The 17,397-nt window shown below is 38.2% G+C and overlaps 1 protein-coding gene across 3 annotated transcripts; it reads left to right on the forward strand.

Annotated features, from left to right (window-relative positions):
- Positions 1–253: 253 nt before the first annotated feature.
- LOC145894168 (KH domain-containing RNA-binding protein QKI-like) lies at positions 254–16,256 on the forward strand. 3 transcript variants are annotated; one of them, XR_014401541.1, is made up of 9 exons: positions 3,086–3,589; positions 4,855–4,982; positions 5,615–5,731; positions 10,843–10,986; positions 11,355–11,439; positions 11,923–12,047; positions 12,231–12,375; positions 13,098–13,529; positions 15,789–16,256. XR_014401541.1 is itself a non-coding variant. In XM_082982653.1 (8 exons), exons 1-8 carry the CDS (start codon positions 541–543, stop codon positions 13,538–13,540), a joined length of 1,209 nt encoding a protein of 402 aa, XP_082838779.1. In that variant the 5' UTR covers positions 254–540; the 3' UTR covers positions 13,541–15,766. The 3 variants fall into 3 exon arrangements, 2 of the variants coding, with proteins under 2 accessions (XP_082838779.1, XP_082838777.1); XM_082982653.1 differs by lacking the exons at positions 3,086–3,589; positions 15,789–16,256 and adding an exon at positions 254–919 and having other exon boundaries at positions 13,455–15,766; XM_082982651.1 differs by lacking the exon at positions 15,789–16,256 and having other exon boundaries at positions 13,455–15,766.
- The last annotated feature ends 1,141 nt before the right edge of the window (positions 16,257–17,397 follow it).

Below are 17,397 nucleotides of genomic sequence, written 5' to 3' on the forward strand. Positions count from 1 at the left end.
GCCCCTCGGTCATTTACAGGTGGACTTCCATGTTCGATTGTTCGGGTGCGAAAGGATTGTAGATTCTTGTGAAAATGGCATTTGAGATTGTGTCAGTGAATGCTGCTAATAAATGAAACATCTTTCATGGGTTATAAGTAATAGAAAAAATCCTAATTTTTATGTTATTTTTTATGGTAATGTCCTTGTGGTATAACTTACGATTCATTGTATTTTGTTTCCCGTTTAAAATTTTTTCTTTGGTTGCAGTGCTTTAGCCATCGTAACGTGTTCTGTATTAATTCACTAACCTGCGTCACTTCCTGGTCTACGTCATCAGCCACTAATTGTTTTCCTCCTCAAGAAATCACGTCGAACCTCATCCTCAGGAAGAAGCGTTAATCCGTAGGATTCAGCTTTACTAACAGGGTTGTGTTCCAACACAGCCGTCAGCCACCTGCCAAGATTGAGGCCATACCGCAAATCCCCGCCTACCCTCTGCAATTCCAATCCGTGCCCGTTTCGCCCACGCTTAACACCTACCACGGTGAAGACCAACTGATGCATCCGGTGCAACTCCAACTGCTTCCGCCGCCGGCACAAAATCAACCGCTAGTGGCGCCCGCAAGCCAAGCAGTCCCGCCCCAAGGTCATCTTCAGCTTCAGTCGCCTCCGCCGGCCTTGCCAAAACCGCCAATAAACTTCCAGCAAACCCCGATGATCAGCCCACCATCCAGCAGCACCTCGCCTTCATCCAGCAGCGGCATGAGCGCCTCTGGTGGAGGAAATAATAACCACGTGACTAACGGCGGGAACTTGAACGATGACGACAAGAAAATGAGGGACAAGTGTCTTTACCTGAAGCAGTTGCTGCAAGACAAGAAGCAGATCCAGAGTCTGCCAGGCTGCTTCATGCACGTCGACAGAATCCTGGATGAAGGTGAGATAATTTTTCGTAAAATTCAGAAAAATAACACACAAATATCAAATTGGTGTTTGCATCAAACATCAAATAAGAATATAGTAAAAAAATCATATGTTTGCACACTTCTCGGGTGTTGCTTCAAACGTTTCAATGGGAAAGGTTTCATGGGGCAGTTTTGCTGGTTATTTTTTGAAAATACGATCTGTTATGTCCCACACCTATTTCAGCAAAAAGTTTACAGTTCCCCGTTACGCGGGAACAACTCGTAAACACAATTGTCTTGTTACAATGTTGCCGACAACACCGCGTGACTTACTTCTTCAAATCGGAAATACCCCATAGAATCGACAAATCACGTAAACCACAGCCGGTTGTTAACTTTAATTTCCATTCCTCATGAATTAAGCATGAGACTTATGTTGTCACCACGCGTTGCTTCATCGTCGTGGCGATGTCGGTCCCCACAGACCAATAAAGTACCGCTATAATTACGGTGTCGCTAGAGAGTAGTTGAACGCCACAAGAAACCATTATGAAGAACCTGTGGCTTCGGGGTTTGTCTCCAGACGCCATAAATCGATGGTTGTCTGTTATGGGATAACTTAACAACATAATTATGGTTCCTGCATCACACAAGGTTGAAGGTTGATATCGATTATTCTGAAAATCGGAAAAAAACGCATGAGTTCGTCGGCGTCGTTGCATACAATGTAACGCACTTAAAATTGCTTTGTTCAATTGGTTTACAGTTCGGCAAACTGCTGTGGCGAGAATCTGTGTCCCACTCTGCGCGTTGTTTGTTAGTCACAATGGGAGGTCTTGTTTTGTCGAAGTGGATTAGCACGACGCCTTTCAGCGCCTTCACAGTCGTTAGTGATTTTTTGGCATCGCACTTGACTCTCGGTTTTGTTCCAACTGCAGCTAAAGTACTTGACGTTAAACCCGACTTTAAATGTTATAACTGCAAAGGTTTAAAAGTAGCCAGGGAGTAACATAATTGCAATACTATATAGTCAAAATGAAACAGCGTGTGGTATATGTTCGCAAAATCAAGACAAATGGACACCGGTCTTGCGGTGGTGCTGAACAATAGACCTCACAGTAAGCCGGTGGCTGAAAGAAATCCAAAAATTGTTAGTCCGGATGTGGGCGAACTCCGTACCTGCCTTGCAGCGTCGTATGGAATGCGTAGCGTTAAGGTTTCATGCTAACCAACCACATCGTTAGGTTGAAAACGATGGTATTGCGATTTTGATTTTGCTCTGTTTTCGTGTACCAAGAGTCTTGTGTACTTCAAGATTGTGCAATTAATGATAGCCTTCGCGCATTTAATTCCATTTTAATGACGCAACTAATTTTGTTTCTGTTTATCGTAGTTAAGGCAAATACGGCAAATTGCCTTGAAGGTATTTTAATTCATATTCTTTCCAAGTTAATTGCTTCGTCGGCCTCATAACTTGCGACAAATACAAATTGCTGTTCGCTTTAGTCAACTGAAAGCCGCACGCACGCGAAAATGTCCCATTTATCTTTCGCGAGTAAAAAGGACATGTCGCCCAATGGTTATACGAAGAAGCGCAGCGCAGTGAGCCCGAAGCGGCTCATCGCTGGCAGAACAGGCTGGTAGTCGAACTGTGCGAAATCATTGGGCTGGAAAAACTCCGCTCGCAAGCAAGAGGGCGATAGCGTCGAAGTGGCAATTTGAGTTGGCCGCCGTCGCAATCGCACAGGAAAGAGGTTGGCCGCGCCAATAGTTCTGAGTACCTTTCGATGGGTGCCGTTTTAAGTTTCGTGAGCCTAGAGTTGTTCGTGTTGTTGCAAGGCTTGTGGGAAAGTTTTAGCGACTGACTGGGCGTCACTGAGAATGTCGTAGGTTTGGGGGTAAGATTGCAAGGCGATTTACTATAGAATAACAATTTCGAGGCGGTTTGTGGGAATTTTCTTACGTTAAGCAAACACTATTAAATACTAAAACGTGCTTTTTTTGCCACGAGACGTGGTTATGGTTAAAGCCCCTGTTTTGCGACTAGTGATAGTTTTTGGCTAAGCGAGTATTGGTTTTTATTATTTTTAAAGCTATTACAGTAGTGTACGTTTAAAATAGTGGTAATGGTTAGATTGTCATGTTGATTTCATTTGTATGCATACTGGAGGCTAAATTGATGTTTTTGTTTGAAGACCTGTGGCTACTTTACTAACTAACTTTTGGGACCAACACCTGTAGCAGCTAACCGTTTAACTAACTTCTTTCTTTTGACGATGATAACGTCTTGCCACGAAATATGATGAACATTGCTAATCTGCAATCCCTTTCGGAACTTGGTCTGAAGCTTGACAATTCGCAGCAGAGGTTAACAAGTCAATCCATGGTGAACTCATTAAACACAATGCCAGTTAATAGCCTGCAACAACAATATAACCTTTCTGCTGTATCTGGCTCCTCTGCTTTGCCTCACATGCCAAATGGGATCCAATCTCCACTGGGGTCTGTTAACGGCAGCACAGGTTCATCGAACTTAATCGCCTCGACAACGGCGGCCATGTTGCAAAGTTTGCCACAAAATTCAAATTTGGACAAAAAAACCAAAGAGCGCGTTAATTATTTGCAACAACTCCTGAAAGACAAAAAGCAATGCCAACTTTACCCAAGCATTTTTGTCCATGTTGAGCGTTTGCTCGATGAAGGTAAGACATCACATTATTTGTATTGGAAGCAATTTGTTGCTTTGTGTTGAACACTGGAAGTTATATTAAAACTAAACTTGTCGCATCATTGAGTTCTATCAAATATTCGTGAGATCAAAAGCTCTGTTTATTTGTTTGCAAGTATTTCATCTTTGGTTAAAAAGTGATAGGTGTATATGTGCTGTCTCTCTTTAAAATTCTGTGTTTGGATATTCTGGCATTTCCATATGCACAGCCCTGCTGGAATGCAAATGCCAAGGCATTGTGTAAAAAATTAGATTGATCAATTGCACCAATGATACAAAAGGCAGCACTTTAAGTGGATGAGGTTTTGTTTCATATGCTGCCCACTCATTTCCTATATGATGTATTCACAGTGATATCACATCTGACTGGCAATATGTTTGTGTTTCCAAGCCTATATAAGGTCTATTCCATCACATTCAGTTTGTGCTGTTGTATGTGGCAGTTAATTGCATTGTAATTTTTTTGCCATCCAATATTTCTTAAACAAACCAAATTTGTCAATTTTATTTGCCCTACTTGAATGTTTTAAGTAAGTTTGTACACAGCAAGCTGGTCTGCCCATTGAAACATTTCAAATCCCCTAAAGACTGTGACCTCCTTATGTAGTGTGTGACACGGACAATAAATAAGTGTGTGTTGTTTGATGTGTGCCCTCTCTGCTTGGAAGAGGGATAAGATTAACCTCTACAACTTTTGATTACATTGGCATGGCTTCACTGTCAGTCTAAGGAGTTAAACAAGTCTCTTGAGATATATAATGTGATTCCCAAATATAATAACCAGAGATTTTGTCATTTAAATGTTGTTTTTAAAGGTTTTATTGGTATACTGAATGTTAAACTTTTGAATGAAAATGTGGGAATTTTGTGGTTGTTGCATGGTTTGTGGATACTTACTGTGGGATATTTAATTCAGTAGGTGTCAGCTAAATAATTGTAAATTACACATATGCAGATTTTTGTTTGCTTAGTCTAGTGCTTTTCCGGCATTCACATACCAATGTGGTTTCCCCATTGTTTGCTTTGAAACCAAGCATGTTTGATAGGAAAACAATCCTTTATAGACATTAAACAATTAAACTCTCAAATTTAACAACTTAATGTTGCTTTCTCCAGGCCTATTCATAGTGATGTCATACAAAGATAAAATATGAGTCATTGAAAATGAGCTTTTTATGGGTCATTGAGTTTCCTGTTGGCCTACTTACACTGAAAAACACTGGTGTTTATCTTTTGCAGAAATTGTCAAAGTCCGTTCAGTGTTATTTCAAAACGGTGACAAACAACCACTAGAACTTCCACCTCCGCAGGGACCAACAATTACACTCACAGAGAAGGTTTACGTTCCAGTTAAAGATCACCCTGAGGTAATTCATAACTAAGTTTAACCAGTACAATAATTGTAGTACTACAAAATAAAGTAGAAATCTAAGTAAATAACAAATATAGGCCTTTAATAAGTTGGGAAGGCATGTGAGATATTACAACTCTATCCCACAGGAAGTGGAGAGAGTTATCAGACAGCAATACCGCTTGTACACTGTCTCCTATTTTCCTGTCTATCATTCAACGCTTCCTTTCATTCTGACATACTAAAGCCATGACAAAAATGTTCATAAATCAAAGCCCAAAAGTCTAATACTGAACTCCATTTGTTCCTTGCTTAACTCCAGCAACAAATTATTCATCTTTTTATGAACCCAAAATCATGATTTTAAAACTATAAATGTCAATTCATTGTTAAATATTCGGTGATATTAAATTTGTCAGACTGGAATAAGCAAATCCTTGTTGTTCATGTGTTTTAGTAATATGTATATTAATATTAATTACTTTAGCTGTATGGAATTCAAGTTTACACATACTGATGTCCAATTACAATTCCTGACATACCAACTAACTGTTCATTATAGCTGTCAGTAAGCGATCACTCAACTTACCTTGAATGATGAGTTTGTGGAATGCAGTTTATATTAAGTGTTGATTAATTATGATTTAGTACAATTTCGTTGGACGTCTTCTTGGTCCACGGGGATTGACTGCCAAACAGTTGGAACAAGAGACCAAGTGTAAGATAATGGTTCGTGGAAAAGGATCTATGAGGGACAAGAAGAAGGTATGTACTCTATACCTATGCATACATAAAACATAAATGTAACATGTATTCCAGCATTGTCTAAGAAGGAAATTACTTCCAAGTTTTAATTTGTACACATGCAGTTTCTTTGTATTACTGTGCATATATGTTCTGGGGACTCTAGTCAGTAAATTGTTTGTGGCATTTTGTAGCAATGTCTGATTTACCAAAATCAGGCACAATGGTGCTTTGTATAAATGGCCTCAGCATACATTTGTGTTGAGAAATACAACATGTCACTGGTTAAAATTTTGTTGGTCCTGGCTCAATTGTTGCAATTTCGACCAATGTATTTCACATTGTTTCCTGTGTTCAGCAAGCACTGGCCAGCATGTCACGTTCAAGGTTACCACCGTTTAGCAAATCCTTAAACAACAGAAGTTTAAATGACAACAAGTTCTATTCGAAAATTTAACGTTTTCTAATCAACGTTATTTTTCTGGTGTTGGCCACAGTTTAATGTAACGCAATATGTTGGCAGTTTCTGACTCATGTCGTGGTTAACATCTCCTTCGGCGTCCATTGCGTTATCACCAAACCATGCTAATAGCGTATGATGATGATAAGCCCTAACACAGGCCAGAACCATTGGGAGTTTGTTAAGACATGCGTTCTACGCACTTTAGTGATGTTGTGACCTTTAATCTGGTTTCTATATGTATCTGTGACGTTGTGGTTGTTTATCATAACATTTGGTAACAAATTTTCTTGACTTCTGTTGCCTCATGTTTTGTCTGTTATGAGCTCACTTGCTCGTAAACTTGGAAAATGGAAAAAAAATGTTCTAAAGGTCTTCGAAAATACTGCACCCACATAAAGGCTACGTTTGAATTAGGTAACCTGGCCAGATGAGGTTTTTCTCTGCAGGAAAAGGTTTGGTTGCGTTTTCATACCAGGCCAAACAAAAAAAATTATCTTTTGTGATTTCTTGTGTCGCATACATTTTATTAAAGTGTTAATTGTTTTTCTTGGTAAATCGCGTGGCATTCCATAACCGGAATTTCAATCGCTCTCGCTGTTAAGGAAAGTTGTGATTTCAACACTCAGTTTCGCCTGAACGATTCACCGTAATAACAGGCTCGCCTCTCCTTTATGACATCACAGACCATTAGAACCCTGTCGCGATTTGGGCAAATGGTCGGACGGCGATTGTTAAGAAAACACATCTAGCACGAGGATCGTCACCGCCAAGGCGCGAAAAGCCACAAATGTTTTTCGGACGCGCGCGCTAAGACGAATGGGATGCTTCAATTACCTCCTTCGGTGTAAACATGTGCTGTGGTGAAGGTGGCGGAATGCGTACGTGATATTGGCGCGATGTTGTCACCCTACATATTCATATCCACCCCACATCGCGCTTAAACTTGCCGCATGTTTTCGTAGTTCCAACTACACTCAAAATTACCTTCGAATTAAATAAAGAAATTCTTACTCAAAACAACACTAACCAGCAGATAAGATTTAGAAAGAGTTAAATTGCGATAAAATCGTTTCTGGAACCACTTGGTACGACCATGGGTGTTATAGTGCGTTAGACATATTAATTTGTTGTTGTCTGTCACCGCCCGCCTAAACGGAAGCCTCCATCTTTACACCGTCATCATTCCAGAACATTCCAACATCTCATTACGTGCAGATCAACTGGGGGAGATATGGGAATGTTTTTTGTCTAATTTCCGCTTTTTCACTATTTCACGATAAGGAAACATAACGTAATCATTTTATTCGGTAGTGGGTAAAACGTAACTACGCTGGGTGGTTCTTGGTAAAAACCTGTTTTTGGGTCAATGTAAAAATATTCTATTGAATGGCGTCAATAAAATGATGATCCCGTTGTCAATGTGACAATATCAGTTTTAATCGCGGAAAGACGATTACAACACAATCCTTGCAAAATAATGTTGTTTTATCTGATATAATCCTTTATATGGAGAGAAATCCTCAGCAAACAGGAAACTATGAAAACGTAATCCCCATTTATTTGATTGGAACCTTCTGTGTCAGATTCTTTTCAAGTGTCCATAATCGGGCATGTCAATAAAACATGAGCTGGAAAGAGAGTTAAAGGATTAGAAGAATCTTTAATATTCTCGCCGTAGTATTTTGAATTTTGGGACAAAATAATTTTCAGACGCCACGTAAAGCCTTCTTTTTCAGTAAAGACAGAAAAAAACTCCTCAAAATAAACCCATGGTTTGGTTGAAATTTACTAATTCAAACAAATACATTGCAAGTCAATTGTAAACACAAATCGTTATTCGACATTTTGATAAAATCTAGTTGGACTTTGTTCCGCCCTGTTCCAGACGAAATAACCCCCTTGTATCGATTTAGTCTGACAAGTTGTTGGTTTTTCTCAACCTACATTTTCACTCACCACCCCCCAATAAATGCCAGAAGCGGCAACGCTTCAAGATGTGAGTTTTAAATCGAATCAACGTCACAAAATACTGATTGTTTCAAATTTCGATAGTTTTTGTGACGAAACAGAGAAACCCAAGAAATTTCAAAAGCCGCGCAAATTTGGCATCGAAACCAAATGTGTTTCAAAACACACCAAACACATTTTGTGTCGTATATTTTGTTTATTCCAAGCTTTTGTGGTTTCAATAACAAATCAATACATTCTATAGCAATAGTTCATCAAAAGATTGCGTTAAGCGACGCTTCGAATCGATACGAACTATAGATAACGATAGTGACATCCATCGATCTGTTTGCAATGGTTGTGTGAAGAAAACCTGACCCAGTTTAACTTGCGTGCGCTCTCCAAAATTCCCTTCTGTCGGTAAGCGGTCCTCCTTCGAAACCACAAACCGATTTCACAATCGGCTTGATTGAAACGTGCGTATATCCCGCAGCGCGAACGTGTTTTCGCATCTTTAAGAAACGTTCGATCCGATTATTCTTCAGTGCTTGTTGTGGAATTCGTTACGTCGGATGATCCTACGTTAATCTCCACGTTTACACAGTCTCCGGACGGCAATTCTCGGCATGCTCTCGCTGGAATTTATTGGCGCCACAGTTTTGTGTCGTGTTTGAAAGGCGGCAATTACGCCGAGAAGCTACTTGAGGAAACCTTGTTTTCGCACTGTTCGGTGACGTGTGGAATGGGCGATTTTGAAAGTCTTATCTCACGTGCTTTGCGTGTGTTGCTTTACATACATTATATGCCCAGACCTTAACACGGGGAGGTCTTATATTTAACGAAAACCTGTTATTTCCAGTGAACACACTTTTGTTCAGTGGGTTTGTTTCGACAATTTGTTCTTAAAATTAAATGAACAACGCGGCTCAATAGACATTTAATCAAAATAAAAACTCTAATATTTGTGTTTGACATATAACCTTCATTTAAGTAATAATTAATTACCAAACCTATGGCATAAAAGCATTTGCTATTTTGGTTGTAAAGTCTGCTCTCTTTCTGAACAAAAATCGTCCGAATGTTAATTAACACCACCTTAAAAGAAAAAAACGAGAAAATGAAAGATGGAATCGCCCATGGATATCTGATCGTTTGTGGAACTTTGCACAAAACCTTCATTGTTTCGCAGCCGATTGCGTTTATTCTCGTGCACGTTTTAAACAAGGGAAAATCCTTCCACGAAAGGGTGATGACAGACATGCGAGAATTATTTATTGGGGTTCGGACGAGGTAAGAAGTTCACGGTCTTTGCACCGACCAACTTGTCGTCTGCGCAGCTGCCACATCTTGTCACATTATCGTGTGCCATCGACGCACTAATGAGTTGATGTAAATTCCCTTGCAAAGTTTTCGGGTACTTTAAAATTTCCCAAGAGCGCAGCTGGGAAAGGGTGGAGTTTTTGTTCTAGGAGCGGAGTACCGAAGCCCGCTGCGTTCCAGTGCTCTTGTGGACAATTAACCGATTCCAGATCAATTACACTTACGTTGTGGCGTCCGCTCGATTGGCCACTTGTACTCTGACGTATCTTGCTCCTTGCCGTATGTTTGCTCCGTATCTGCTCCCGACACGGGCTGTCGGCAAAATACAAAGGGACGCTTCTGGCTCTTGGCTCTGTTTAAAACGGAATCGTACAAACACGACCAGTTGACAAATCCGTTTTAATTACAGCAGACAAAGCCTCCAGCGCGTTTCTGCCTCTTTTGTCTCGCAATTGTTTTGTTTTGTTTCCGACTGGTTGACAATTCCGGTGGTATTCGTTGCTCTCACCCGAACAACGGACTTATTCAAAGTCGCGCGTCTTGTTTGTGTGTTTTCATCTGAAACAACCAGCAAACTCCAACCGACCGTCGCGACAAAACGGTGGTGGAAAATAAAGTCAATATTTCACATAATGACATTTTGCCTACTGAAAAATTTAACAGGTCTGACTTGTATAGTGTTATCTTACCAATGTGTCATACATTTCTTAAATAGACGCCACAATGTCTGCATGGTTGCATTCTGCATCAAAGCACATTAAAACCCTTCGTGCTCGAACTGGAATTTTCGACGGCCTTGACAAATTCGGTGCCAATTGCCTTATTTTTGTGTCTAAACGAAGGAAATTGGTGAAAATTTCAACATCAACTCGTAGTTTTGTCACAATGACGAAATTATTTTATACCGAGATTAAGTTGGAAGAAAACTGATTTTCTTTAAACTTTGTCTTTCGGAAATTTGGGTCATTTGGGCGAAGCGTCTTTTATGTGGAGGTTTTTTTCCGACTAGTTTTCAATCCATCAGCGATGGATTGAATTGGGAGGCACGTAAAATTGGTTTACCGAAAGTTTTGTGTGTGAACGATCTGTTCAATGCCATTCAACCTGGTGTTTAACTTCGGGATTAAACCTAAGTCGGTCAATGTATCCCTGGCCTGCCCACTGGCGATGTGGTCGTGCGTGTGACAGTTGATATTATCTGTAAGTTGTATTTGTTTGTAGCTGAAATATTACTGGGAAACCGGTTTAGTGTTTCTGTTGCCATTGCTTACAGCCAAGTTGCTAACCGTTTTGCAACATACACGTTTTAGTTATTTAAGTTAGGCATGTTTATACATTGACAACCCCAAGAGCAAACATCATATTTGTTTCAATAATTAAACATGTTTTTATTGATTTGTAGGAGGACATCAACAGAGGAAAACCCAACTGGGAGCACTTGAGCGATGAACTCCATGTCCTCATCACAGTGGAAGACACTGAAAACAGAGCCCGAGTGAAGATGCAGAGAGCTATTGACGAAATTAAGAAGCTCCTTATTCCCACTGTATGAACATCCTATTGTTTTTGTAAAGACTTCGTCTTTTCTTTTTTCCATTTTGATGAATCAGCCTGTCGTAAAGTTCATGATCACTGATAAGTAAATGCTTAGCCGACCTGCCCTTGTTTTGCATTAAACAATGCCCTAAATCCTTGGAGGGCAGCTGGCAGAATTTGTGTTCGAAACACTCTGACATAAAAAATTGATGTCATCAATAATTAATAAGTGCGTGTGCAATCTGTTATTTAGGCGGAATGCAGAAAACCGTTATCTTTTCGCTTTCCAAAGCATTGGAATTGGCGCCCGCAGTGAGGAGCAGCGATTTAAATGTGATTGCTGTATCATGCTTATGAATAAATGATGTTTTTCTACAGGAAGGGGAAGATGAACTAAAAAAGAAGCAACTCATGGAGCTGGCCATAATCAACGGAACATATCGAGACTACTCCTCAATTCCAGGTACGTGATGTCGTTTCTCCAAACCACATTTATTGAATTTACACGATTAGGAATTAATTATTGAACGTTTGAATGTGGGGATGACATCATAATTCGTTTTGGATCGATGAACTCCATTTTTTTGCTGTCTGTAAACACTGCCCTTTTTTAGTTCAATGCTAATTTTAGATTTAAAGAAACATTTTTCACTATTAGTTTCAATGGCCAGATTTTTGTTCGTAACTTTTCAATGAACTTGTAACAGGCGTGCACAAGAAGTTCGATAAGAGAAGTGCAAAATTCCCCTGAATAATTCATGACTTGGCTTTGGCTAGTGTCCTGAACAAGTTGCCATAACAACTGCACAATCTTGACCCCATTATTAGATGTTTTAATCAATACCTGACACCTAAGCCCACAACAGTTCTTTATTGGCTGTTATGGTATTGTTAATGGTGATTCAACTGCACGGTCAAGATTTCAAATGCTTTTGTTTGTATTCAGGGCAAACCAAGCTTGTGACCACTCCCCAAGTACTGCAGGGACCAGCAATAAGGACCCCCACCCAGGGGCAGCCCCCTTTGATGGGGTTTAACAGCCCCATCATCTCACGGCTCCCCAATGGGCAGGTTGGTGCTTAAACCTCAATATTGTAACTATTTTTTTACTTAAAATTTACCTCTAAAATATTGCATTTTCTTTTAAGAAATGGGTTTGTTATCTAATAAACTTATCAATATGAAAACCCACTAAAATTAATGTAACCCAAAAACCCAGAACAGTTACATTAAATTGATTTAATTTAAACGCAGACAATTGTAACAAATGGTATTGGCCAGCCTCCTCAAGTGCTTGCTCCAAATGATGGATCTCTTCTTTACTACACACCTTTGGAGTATCCACACTCTGCCATTACACCTTTCGAGTACAGCATTGTGGACCCAAGTAGCCTAATAGGTATGTTGAAAAATGTATTCCAAAAATATAGCTGTAAATAGACTTTCTCACGCTTGCTTTGTAATATTTGTTTCTTATATACAAATACCTATGTAATTAATTTATTTGAGCAAAATAAACTGCCAATATGTAAGTAAACTAAAGAAATGTTGTACTTTTATGAAGCATTTTACTTGTAGAAAGGAAAGATTTATTTTGGCTTATCACCAATTTTAAAGTTTAAAGTTATGGTCTTTCTAAAAAAAACAGTGTGTTGCTCCATCCTAAACTAGTCAGCATAAAAAGAAAAAAATGCCTGCATGTCCACAAACCTTTGCAGTAATTTGCTGATGCTGCAGAGTAGGTTTGTGCCATGCAAGTAGGTCACCATGGTAGATTAACATAGTTTTGCTGTGATGTAATTGGTTTACCACATTCCTTGTAGAGGCAGAACCTACTCTGTTTGCTCTCTACATGCATTTTTGTCTTAGTCCTTGCCTGTTTGTGCAGTCATGCAGAAAAGTTAAAATTCTGTTGTGCTTTTTTTTAAAAGTGTCACATGTGGTCATAGTTTTTTTTTACAAATATTTTTACATTAAGTCATTGGTTGTATATTTTTATTTTATTAAGGAAATTTAACTTTCTTGATTTATTCTTGCAGTTTATAATTCATTTATTAACAACAAGAAACTGTACAAAGATATTTATTTGTATCTAATCAAAATTTATATTTTGTTTTCTAGGTAAAACCCATCTTCATATGTGAAGTGGAGAAGAGCATTCACACATTGTTTTATAGCGAAATTTTCTTGTTGTTTATATGCATTCATTTGTACTTTACCCACAAGTGGGACTACCTCAGCCACAAACTATAACAACCGATCTTTCCAAGCAGCAGTCACAATAAGGGCGCACAACTAATGCTTTTATCGAACAAACCAGAAAATTAATTACCTCAATCGACATTGCCTGTCTCATTTTCACCAGTTTCTTTTTTTTAGCCGATAATTGTTTCCAAAGTTGACGTTTACACAATCTCCCAGCAACAGGCTTTGTTGTGTGTTGGTAATTGTTAACATGGGTATGTTTTGCAAACACAGGCAATTCCCCTGGAGGTGCTAAAGTATTAAGATCGCCGGCCGCACAAAGGGTACATCCCTATCAACGGCCTGCAGGTAATGACTAGTCCCTAGCTATCCTAAAACACATTCTTCTTTCAAGGTGCTTACTAGGTACTACAAAGGATCATGTCATATCTACGCCTGGCAAAAAATGAAAACTTCTTATTTTTTTGTGATAATGAGCATCTTTTTATCTAGTAGACCATTGTTGCAGTAGTTTTTGCTGTATTGTTTGTGCCTTAGCGTGTTTCTTGCCATTGTTCAAGGTATGTTCCAATTTCTGACATAGCCTTCGGTACTGCCTATTGCTTTTTGTCTGTCATGCAGTTGTCAAGGTACGCGTATACCTGCGAATGTTGCCATGCAGTATTTGAGAAGTTGCAAACCACATATAAGAAGTGTACTTAAGTAGTCTGTTGCCTTCATGCAAGTATTTTTTTGCAAAGTTTGTTAAAAAAAATTTTAATTTAGAGTTGTAGGTAAAGGGTTATATGTACATATGATTTCAGTCTGTCTGTAGGAGACTAAGCCATGCTTGCGATGTTGTCAAGTGTAAATGACACAATCTTTGTTGAATGCACGAGAAGTTTAGCTCCACGCAAATTGCCAAACTGCGACCGTATAACTTTTTTTTTTCCCTCTTTAAGTGTCATTAAGAAAACATGTAGAAAATATCCTGCACAGCTTTCTAATCCTTAACACTTTTTCCATGATCGGACAAACCCTCACAAACCTTACTAATAATTGTTATCACCTCATTTCAACACATTTTTTATTTTGAGAAAAATTTATATGTGTTCTATATTTTTCAAAATATGTGCAGGTTTTAAAGCAGTTTTTACATATATATATATATATTTGTGTGTTGATACATCTGTAAATATTCCACTTTTTATAAGGTTTTTCTCTTGTACTGCTTTTAAAGTGTGCTGTACAATTTAGTGTCAATGCTGCCATGATTTTAAAGCCACACAAAAGTTGCAACCGTTTACTTTGTCCCCAGCGTACCTGCACATTGCAGTCATACATTGAATGTGATGCTGAAATGTATTTTGGGCAGTGAAAACCCTATTTTCAGCATTTATATCACTTTTTCCATGGCCAATGTTCCATTATTTGACAACACCTAAAGTTTCTATTTGAATTGTTTGCTTCATCTCATATATTGCAGTTTATATCCAATGTAAATATGATTCCACGACTGATGTAAATAAAAACCAATGCCAATAGAAAGATACCATGAAAAGTTAAGAGTACTTAGTTCAAAAAGTTATTGCCTTTTTGTTAAAGTTGACTTGTCATAACTAAATGGTGTCCTGCTTTTTACTAACTGTTGTTAGGTTTCTCAAAGTACTCACCATAATTATGCACATCTAATAATAATCATTGCCCTTGCATGTGTGAAATGCTTTTGATATCTGTGTATAGTGTTATACCTGCCACATATACCTGTACGGGAAATTGCATTTTATGTGCAAAAATGTTCCCTCTAGTGTACAGTTCCGCATGTGTATATGTATGAAGTGTATTACTAATTAGCTTAAATGTTTGTGTTTTCATCAACCTCTGTTCCACTCTGTAGTTTAACTTTTCTTGACATTTTTTATGATATTTTGTGTAATATCTGCTTTAGGATGGAAATTTCTTTTATTTCTTATGTAAAACTTCTTGATCTTGCGTATTTTTAATATTATATACTTTTATACACGTTTTATTTAAAATCTTAACTTTTATTAACGTTAATTATTTTCTACCAATATTTTAAAAACCATATCTTACTTTAAACAATTTTGTGTTGTAACTAACAGTTGTGGCAATGGATATATTGGATAATTTCCTGATTCAAAACCAAATTTTCAAGACTTTGATTTTAGGATGTTTTCTTGAATTAAGCATTGATAGTTTTTTTTATAAAATGTTTAAGTAATGAAGAAATTTGAGTTGGTCTAAAATCTCAAATTGCAATTATTTATTCATATCAGCGTCTGTTGCATGCCGCTTTGTGAATTGCCACAACTGTCATTTGTACAACAGTTAATCTCCCACATGTGGGATCATTCTTAGTGATAGTTGGGCATGTTTATTATGTAATGTTAGCCTGAGCTTTTCACTTCCAATTGTAATTCAGCAAGTAATTTTGTAACCACCTTTTGAACAACTGCTTGTATCAAACCATAACTAGTTGCTTACACTGAGAAAACGACGTGATTACTAATCATCCCATTTTCTTATTTTTTTCTTCACTCTCCCCCTTCTTTCAAACAAAACTCAACACCTTCACACGATATACACAAACACCAAAAACTATAACAGGCAACTAACCAATACGTGATGGTGTCTGGCAGATTCAGCGGATTCTCTTGGGCATTGCATGATGTAGTTGGCTATAACATGTCAGTGAATCTGCCTCAGTAATACGAGTTCACCCATAATAATGCCACCTTTGCGGGCATCTTAACTAGTCAGATGCGTTGTAATGTTTTTTTTTATACTAACTTTACCAATTGTGTCTTACCGAGAGAAAAAAGTATATCGTTTGTTGTATTTTTACGAAGTCTATTGCGTTAAAGGTTTTTTGCATGTAACCCGCATTTTACCTGTGTTCAAAATCATCTTCGATCGTGATAAGTTTTCCCATAAAGCACCTCCCCCACCACAACAACATAACAACACATTGGAACATATTCACCACAAATCCTCCACACCACAAACAGCTTTCTCACGAACACAAAACTTCTTTCCTAAACCCCCCACCCCCAACCTACAGTTGCTGTTCCGTCATTTTGGTTGTGGTTGGTGCCTTCTAACAACAAACTAACAACTCCAGTGCAAGAGCAAGCATGTCTGTCAACCAACACTGACCGATGTTGTGTGCTACAAGCCACTTTAACACCAGGCATAACTTACAGGCAAGCTTATGTGTGGAGTTGTGTTATATTTTAAAAGATCAATTAGCATCCAATGCTGGTAGCAACTTGAAAGGTGTCTTGTAAAATATCTGCAGGCTAAGTTCTTTTTTTTGTAGCAACAAGTCAATTCATAGCATTATCTACCTTCACATTGTGGCGGCTTTGTTATAAAGTTGTGTGTTCAGTATTCAGACCCAAAACTTTTCATCTCACGCTTCACAAATTTTCAGAAATTATTTGTAAAGGAAAAAAATGGTGAAATTCTTCACTTTGATGAACAAATTTCTTTTTTACATAAAATTGCATAGAACATCTAAACCGAGTGCTTGCCCATTAAAAACCCAACCCATGTCACATCGTCTCTGTTTTACCTTTAGTTTTTATACAAGTGCCTTCTCTCCATATACAAGCGCTGTTCTTTTATTCATCTTTATCGTGTGTGCTACCAAAGTTTCAAGAAATGTTTATTCTGTGCTCACATTTGTAATGCTAAAATACCACTATTAGCACCATTCAGATTAGCACAACCTTTGGAAATTTACTGTACAGCAATGCTAATTAAATGTTTCATAAGCTCTATGGCCATTTACAGTATGATAAATACACCCTGTAGACAGTGCCTTAAGCCTATTCACAAACTAAAACAGAAAATTTTCCCACTTGGCCTCCACATTGTAGAAAGTCTGTTGTTCTGCGATGACCTTAAAAAATTGGTGCTTCGATTTGGATCAATTGTTTTTAACTCATCATTTAATAGTGTTGTTTTTATGCTTTGTCATATAGAATTGTGCTGTATGTATTATATTACAAGCAGCAACTACGTTTTCTACACAATCGCAATCCTCACTTACATCTGAAAGCCTGTTTCACAAAAAATTGCTTCCTTTGGCTGCAAACTGCCCTTGCCAGATCTTGCCCACAAATTGGCAGACTTCCATTTGTGTATTAAACCATACAAATGCTACTACCTTTTATTAAATCCACTTTTACACAAGTCATTTTGCTTGGTTGTC

The sequence above is a fragment of the Ascidia mentula genome, chromosome 3 (assembly GCF_947561715.1).
Source record: "Ascidia mentula chromosome 3, kaAscMent1.1, whole genome shotgun sequence".
In the NCBI taxonomy this organism is placed as follows: Eukaryota; Metazoa; Chordata; class Ascidiacea; order Phlebobranchia; family Ascidiidae; genus Ascidia; species Ascidia mentula.